The sequence below is a fragment of the Sinocyclocheilus grahami genome, unplaced genomic scaffold (assembly GCF_001515645.1).
Source record: "Sinocyclocheilus grahami isolate Dianchi unplaced genomic scaffold, SAMN03320097.WGS_v1.1 scaffold11.1, whole genome shotgun sequence".
In the NCBI taxonomy this organism is placed as follows: domain Eukaryota; kingdom Metazoa; phylum Chordata; class Actinopteri; order Cypriniformes; family Cyprinidae; genus Sinocyclocheilus; species Sinocyclocheilus grahami.
The window spans coordinates 2,043,954-2,051,813 of NW_015505190.1; the positions used below are offsets into that span (position 1 = coordinate 2,043,954).

General features: G+C 39.3%; 2 protein-coding genes across 2 annotated transcripts in view; both read right to left on the reverse strand.

The window, feature by feature from the left end:
* The window catches only part of LOC107595567 (ADNP homeobox protein 2-like), a 7,779-nt gene extending 6,000 nt beyond the window's left edge, over positions 1–1,779 (reverse strand). Inside the window, exons 1-2 of the mRNA XM_016286005.1 lie at positions 1,490–1,779; positions 1,028–1,145 (exon numbers count right to left, since the gene is read on the reverse strand). Coding sequence (XP_016141491.1) covers positions 1,028–1,135 — 108 coding nt within the window. The 5' untranslated portion in view covers positions 1,136–1,145; positions 1,490–1,779. The remainder of the gene's footprint in view (positions 1–1,027; positions 1,146–1,489) is intronic.
* A 4,223-nt stretch (positions 1,780–6,002) lies between these two features.
* The window catches only part of LOC107596551 (partitioning defective 6 homolog gamma-like), a 4,186-nt gene continuing 2,328 nt past the window's right edge, over positions 6,003–7,860 (reverse strand). Inside the window, exon 3 of the mRNA XM_016287309.1 lies at positions 6,003–6,993. Within this exon, the coding sequence (XP_016142795.1) occupies positions 6,041–6,993 (953 nt within the window). The 3' untranslated portion in view covers positions 6,003–6,040. The remainder of the gene's footprint in view (positions 6,994–7,860) is intronic.

Genomic DNA, 7,860 nt, shown 5'->3' on the forward strand with positions numbered 1-7,860 from the left:
ATCAGTATTCAACATTTCATGTTTTAAATATCAAAACATTATTTATGCATTTGTAACTGCAGTTTAAAGCATCCCATGTCCCTCAAAGCTGCATTAACATATGTAAATGCCACTTCATATGCAACTTCTGCAAAGAATAATTTTATTGATACTGATTTCATTTGTTTAGTAACAGCCTAAATGTATTATTATTATAATTGACTGATTAAATGTAAGAATTTGACTCAAAAGATGAAAAAATTGCTTTATAAAAGGTAAGAATGCCCATAAAAGTTTTAAAAAATCTATTTAAACTTATTGGAAAAGATTAATTTCTATCACTGCTGTGAACTGACCACACAGAATATGAAGAATATCAAAAACTTTAGGAGTCAGCTGTCCACGGTAGTCCTTAAGATGTCAGCACAATAACACACTCAGCAAAATATCGTCTAATTATCTTTATCGATAAAATCACAGAAAATATTGAGATATTATTTTTTGTCAATATCGCACACCCCTAGTACTGACTAAATGATTTGCAACGGTCGCTTTGTCATGCCCAGAGTAGACAGCCTCAAACTGTTGGTGTATTTCTGTCTTTTTTTTTGGCTAGTAGAAGTTATGAATGTCCGGTAACTTAATTTAGTAGCCAAATTGGCTGGTGAGTGAAAAAGTTCATTTCAATCCCTGGGTTTTATGTTTTTGAATCATCGCTCCGGCCTGACAGGGCATCACAGTATGGTGAGGGGCGTAACATTTCCGTCACACGCTTGAGGAATTCAGCCAATCACAATGCACTGGATAGCTGGCCAATCACAGCACACCTCGCTTTTCAGACTGATGAGCTTTGTAAAAATCGACGCGTTTCAGAAAAGTGGGGCATAGAGGAGAAACAATAATGTACAGTATGTGGAAAATAATGTGTTTTTTAACCTTAAACCGCATAAACACATTTCATTACACCAAATAATGTTCTTTTTAGCAACATCATATGACCCCTTTAAACAGATGCTGGTATAAACAGAAACAGAACATAATAACCTACCTCCAATAAATCTTGACACTGCTGCATCCCGATGTCACACAAAATACCTTTGACTCGTTTCCTTGGACGTCTGAGTTTTGTCAGGTTCTTCACTGGAATTTGATACATTTTGCTGATCCTTTAAAAAAAAAATAATAATAATACGAAACGTTGAACAGCCTGTCAAATCAATGCGTTGCGCTTTCAAACACCAAACTCAGTCTGTATTTGGCGAGAATCTAATGGACATTTAAGAGAGCTCTAAATTAACATATTATTGAGGCCTATAACATAGTTATAATACATATAGCTAGTTGTAACTATGTACCTAGCAAGGTCTGTATTTCAAACCATCGTCGGACACATCATTATAATTTTTTAACCAGCCATGGATTTTAAGTAGTATTCACGCAAGAAAGAAAGAAACTACGTATGTCATTTATAATCCGAACTGTATGACTAAATGACTAAACCTGTGTCTACCTCCAGTCCTCTGGCACAGAGCTGCGAATGAGTGGATGGATGTCTGCGTGCGTACGTCCGTTTTCTTCCGGCGTCACGGGAAGGCGCGCAGTATGGAATCGGCTACTTCATCGCGTGAAGCATCCGGGTTGCGCTCAATCCGCGTTCCTTGTTGCACTGGTGATCGTCTGTTGAAATCTGAACAGAGCGCAGGATTGCCCACTTTTGATTATATCTCACTAAAACATCACCCCACTCCTGCTGAAAAACATGGCGTACAGGAAGAAGGGAAGTGACGTTTTCTGATTTACATATTGCATAGTGCAGATCCACCAATGGGAGAAAGGTGGGCTGATCTTGCAGAGTTGATCAAAGTGATGGTCATTGGTTATTGTAATTAACCATAAACCCATGGCTGGGATCTTCACCTGTGAGTGATGTAGACACACCTGTGTCACAACAACACCTTCAGAGGTGACATGATGATGAGAAGGCAATAGGAGTGTTGCTTGTTGTATAATATGCAGAGGATACCTGCTGCTGTTTAGCTGGTCTCTTGCATCAGTGCTGATGTTGCCACAGCAGGTCAGTTCAATTTAAAACGATTGAGTATTCACAAGTGCAGTGAAGAACATTTAGGCCTATGTATGCACCTATAGAACACATCTGCATTAGGACTGTCACTAAAGGACACAGAGTGATATTTTATGGGTGGGAGGTCTATCCATTGGTCTCTGTGCATACAAGGACCTAAATGGGCCCCCTATTGTCACAGTGCCTGTGACATTCCCTTACGGTTTAAGAATAAATGTAAAAACACAGAACACTGCAAACTTCATTACACTCAAACCAACACTCAAAGTTTTACAGAATCATTTCTTGTCCATGTTACTTAATAAAATGCATCACTTGAACTAAAAGAGATAGTTCACCCAAAGATGACAATTCTATAATGATTAAACCCTTTTGTCATTTCAAACTTGTGTGAATTTCTTTATTCTGTGGAACATAAACAGAAGATATCTTAAGAAATGTCTCAGTGTTTTTCTTTGTCCATTCAATGGAAGTCAATGGTAACCAAAACTGTTTCCTCAAAATATCTTCTTCTACAGAAGAAATAAAATCAGTCAGGTTTGGAACAACATGAAGGTGAGTAAATATTGAATTTTTATTTATGGTTGAACTATTCCTTTAGTTTAATAGAGTCTTGTTAGCTTTATTTGACAAGTGTTGTTCTGTGTATATAAAACTAGTGAGAAGAACAGCCAAACGGATAAACACAAAACAGGATGGCCCTTTGTGCGCAACATGATTGTGTCGGTATGGAAGATGCAGCTTTTTCCACAACTTATATTGATTTTATTTTTCATGGACAACATGGACAGAGTGTATGGGATGCTTGTGGGGCCCGTCTGTAACAGCAAGCAGCCATCAACCTGTAGCTGTCAAGTCCTCCTGGGAAAGCTCAGGCTGCTCCTGGACGAAGTGTTGATGAGGCCAGCAGGGGGAGCTCTTCCTGCGGTCTGTGTGAGTACCAGTGCCCTGTTATAGTAATAATGATACAGTATATACTGTAAAAATCCAATGTTGAATACAAAACACTGTAAAGAAGTTAGTTGAATTTATTGTAAGCATGTTTGTTTATTTAATGCTATGAACTAAAATTGGATAATGAGTTATTGTATTATTTTTAAAATGTATGGTTTGATTTGTTGAATTATTATTTTGTTAGTGCAAATGGAATTCAATTTTTAAGTACATTTTGTGTTGTTTTCTCAGCGTTAAGAACAAAGAGCAAATAAATCCAATACATTTCAACAAGCATCTCTATTAAAAAATACTTCATTATACTAATTTTATGTTTGAATAAGAATGCAATTATACACAAATTGCAAGTAAAATCATGCTGTAATGCAATGTTGAAATGCACTCAGACTTCCACCGCCAAAAATGGTTTTGCTGCTTGTTCAGTTTCCTTTATTAAAATGAGCTAATACAACACAATTCTTGAACAGACTTTAATTTTTGTGCAGTCAACTTTAATTGGTCAAAATAGATGTTTACTTTAAAGGGGTCATATGATGTGATTTCAAGTTTTCCTTTCTCTTTGGAGTGTTACAAGCTCTTGGTGCATAAAGAAGATCTGTAAAGTTGCAAAGACTAAAGTCTCAAATCCAAAGAGATATTCTTTATAAAAGTTAAGAGTCAACCACGCCTACATAAAACGGCTCATTCTAACACGCCCCCACATGTCTACGTCACTATGTGGAAATATTAGCATAATGCGCCCAAATGTTCACGCAAAGAAAGAAGGCGTGGTTTCAGGAACAGCAGTAGTGTTGATGCAGCCATGTCAGGGAGACGCTGTGTATTTCAGTGCAAGTGCAAAAGCACTTTATTTGGCCTTCCGGAAGTAGATGCATTTAAGAATCTTTAAGATTATTTACAACAGAACAGCAATGCATTTTATGGACGACCGTTTCGTGAACCTAGGAGAGGAGTAAATTCCGACTTTGCTATGACAATCTGGCGCTTCTGAATCAGCACCTGTAAGTATGTTTTGTTATCAGTTTAAGTATTGCTATTGACTGTTCAAATGCGGAGTTTTGCGCAGTGCAGAGTACCGCATCGTGTGTGTGTGTGTGTGAGGGGAACAGGGTCACATCACAGGAGAGTGAACTGCCTGTCAGAAATCATAGCACGTCAGCTGTCTTAACCATGGCTTGTGTACTTCATCATCACTGTGTCTGTCACCGTTTCGGGCTTGAACTGATGGTAAAACTAACTACATTATTAACTGTCTTGATATTTACTTTGAAAGCTGAAGCGATTATGGTAAGGGGCGTTACATTTCCGACGCGTGCTTGTGGTGTTTGGCCAATCACAATGCACTGGGTCAGCTGGCCAATCAGAGCAGACTGCGCTTGTCAAAGGAGGGGGCTTTGTTGAAAACGACGTGTTTGAGAGAGGCGGGGCATAGAGGACCTACAATAATGTACAGTATTGGAAAAATAATGTGTTTTTTGAACATTAAAGCATGTCAACATATTCTATTACACCAAATACACAAAATAATGATCTTTAAAATAGCATCATATGACCCCTTATTGACACATGACACATACAGTGGGGCAAAAAAGTATTTAGTCAGCCACCAATTGTGCAAGTTCTTATCATAATAGGCTGTATATTTACTTATTGGGCGAAAACAGGTAGTTCTATGAGAAATTAGACATTGAGCACCCCCATATAGCCAAAATGGCATGATCATAACACCTCAGCGAATATTCGACAGTGAGATTGGTAGTCGAATCAGGCTCCTCCCATCGAAGCATCGAATCGTCGACTATTCGGGGTCACCCCTAGACTAAAATGCCTACTGCTCAACTACATATACTATAGTCTACTAAGAATACAAAAAAAACTGCTGCATACTGCATCAAAACCATTAAACCTGTGGAACACAGGTTTTGCTGAAAGCAGAAAATGTGCACTCTCATTTTCCATGTCATTGATGGAACGTCACAACAATTTTCAAACCTCTAAATATTACTGCACTCGAGCAAAAGTGCAAGTCAAGCACAGTCCCAGCAGGCTCTCACGTTTAATCAATTAGCTACTACGGCTCTGAGAGCAGTAGGTCAACACGCTACCGACTTCAACAGCAAACGTAGACCTTTGGAGTCTCACGTAGACTGCAGTTGGCGTGCAACATCCCAGACTTGTCAGGCACTGAGAGAGCCACCTGGAAGCACCAAGTTCCCGTGAGTGGGTGGTGCAGTCGGGTCAGGCTGAGAGTGTGAAACCTTGAGCCCGGCATCGGAAGAACACATGGTGCATGGGAGGATGCATGCAACACCTCTGCTTATAAACCACATGTCCACAGGAGGCCTGGCACCACCGTTTCAAGCTTTATACCTCTGCAGGCGGTGGCAAAACAGCCATAGAACCAGTCTGGGCTTGTCCCTTTCTGAAAAACACTATATCCCCATAGAAAATCTTTGGAGGGAGTTGAAAATCCGTGTTGCCCAGCGACAGCCCCAAAACATTACTGCTCTAGAGGAGATCTGCATGGAGGAATGGGCCAAAATACCAGCAACAGTGTGTGAAAACCTTGTGAAGACTTACAGAAAACGTTTGACCTCTGTCATTGCCAACAAAGGGTATATAACAAAGTATTGAGATGAAATTTTGTTATTGACCAAATACTTATTTTCCACCATAATTTGCAAATAAATTCTTTAAAAATCCTACAATGTGATTTTCTGGATTTTTTTTCCTCATTTTGTCTGTCATAGTTGAGGTATACCTATGATGAAAATTACAGGCCTCTCTCATCTTTTTAAGTGGGAGAACTTGCACAATTGGTGGCTGACTAAATACTTTTTTCCCCACTGTATATTCATCTAAATTTATTGGGGTTTTCAGTTATGTTTGTAATACACAAAGTATATGAGTAGAGGTGCATTTATTTAAATGTAAAATTACTGTATTTTCCCATTCATTTTATTTAACTTAATTGCAATTTAAATTGCACAATTTAAAATGGGTGGTGTATTTTCGGTTTATCTTTTACAAAATAACAACAATTCCATCTTCCTCCATTGCCCCCTGGGGCAACAGTAAATGGCGACTCAGATCTACATGCCACGTGTTTAGAATGTCATGGGTACTGGAGCTTCCCTGTCTGATGGCTGGATTACAGCCAAAATGCTGTTGGGAGGTCCGATGCCTGTGAAGAGGGACACTGTGGTCAGTGTGAGCTGTATGAGCGAGACAAGGCTGAGAGTGATAGGACGCAGCCGAAATGAGCAAGTTGGGCAGTCTGGCAGAAACTTGGGGCCTGTAGCAAATATTAACATAAGGCTGAAAAGAGTGAGAGGCGGATGAAGAACCCGGATGTTGGGACAGGTGTCTGATGGGGCTCTCGACAACCACATCTGCATCCTCTTCGCTCTCAGAGCCATTACCTAAACCATAAGCTTTCATTATCATAGGTAGCCCTGGATAGCTTACGGAGTGCGTACTATCAAAATAGTGTCCCGAGCTTGAGGAACTGCAGCTTTTTCGCCTTATGTTGTTATGCTGGTTTGCGGGCTTCACTGTGATGATGAGGTTGTGGCTGTTTGCGATCATCATGTCGGTTACCTGATCCAAAGATTTCCGCATAACATCAATACCATTCACTTCCAGGACCTGGTCATTAATGGCCAGCAGTCCCGTGCAAGCTGCCAGTCCTCCAGGAACTATGCGGGAGATAAAGATGCCCGGAACCTTTTCCAGACCGTATGGAGTAACCCTGACAGTGGTACCATCGCGAATGTAAAACCCCAGAGGTCTGTCCGAGCCCTGGCGATACAGACGCACCCTTCGGTGGCATTCTGGTATGATGTCCACGTCAATGATAGACGAAACAGGGCGGAAGTTCTGTGGCATGCTGATCTGGAATGGTGTTTTTCTCTGGCTGACAGGTTTCTTTCGTTTTGCTGTATCTTCAGCACCTGTGATATCCTGGTCAGCTTCCTCTGTAAAACAGTGTGGGAAGAAAGTTGAATGAAGCATTTTCTGCAGCTCTGAAATTATGAGATCAGATTATTATGATGATATTTATAACTTGTATTTTAGTGTCCTTGCACTTTGCTATGATATTGTCTAGAGAAGAGACTTTCAACCTGAATTTAAAAATTGAACTGCTACAATTTTAGCTTACATTTTATTTATTTGCAATAAAACACTATTACTTATGAGGGAACAAGTAAGTCAAATTTAAAAAATAAATAAAAATAAATGTAATTATTTTAACAAACAAATGAATAAATGTCCTGATGAAGTAAATTATTCACTAAATTTATACAGTGGGTACGGAAAGTATTCAGACCCCCTTAAATTTTTCACTCTTTGTTATATTGCAGCCATTTGCTAAAATCATTTAAGTTAATTTTTTTCCTCATTAATGTACACACAGCACCTCATATTGACAGAAAAACACAGAATTGTTGACATTTTTGCAGATTTATTAAAAAAGAAAAACTGAAATATCACATGGTCCTAAGTATTCAGACCCTTTGCTTTGACACTAATATATTTAACTCAGGTGCTGTCCATTTCTTCTCATCATCCTTGAGATGGTTCTACACCTTCATTTGAGTCCAGCTGTGTTTGATTATACTGATTGGACTTGATTAGGAAAGCCACACACCTGTCTATATCAGACCTTACAGCTCACAGTGCATGTCAGAGCAAATGAGAATCATGAGGTCAAAGGAACTGCCTGAAGAGCTCAGAGACAGAATTGTGGAAAGGCACAGATCTGGCCAAGGTTACAAAAAAAAATTCTGCTGCACTTAAGGTTCCTAAGAGCACAGTGGCCTCCATAATCCTTAAATAGAAGA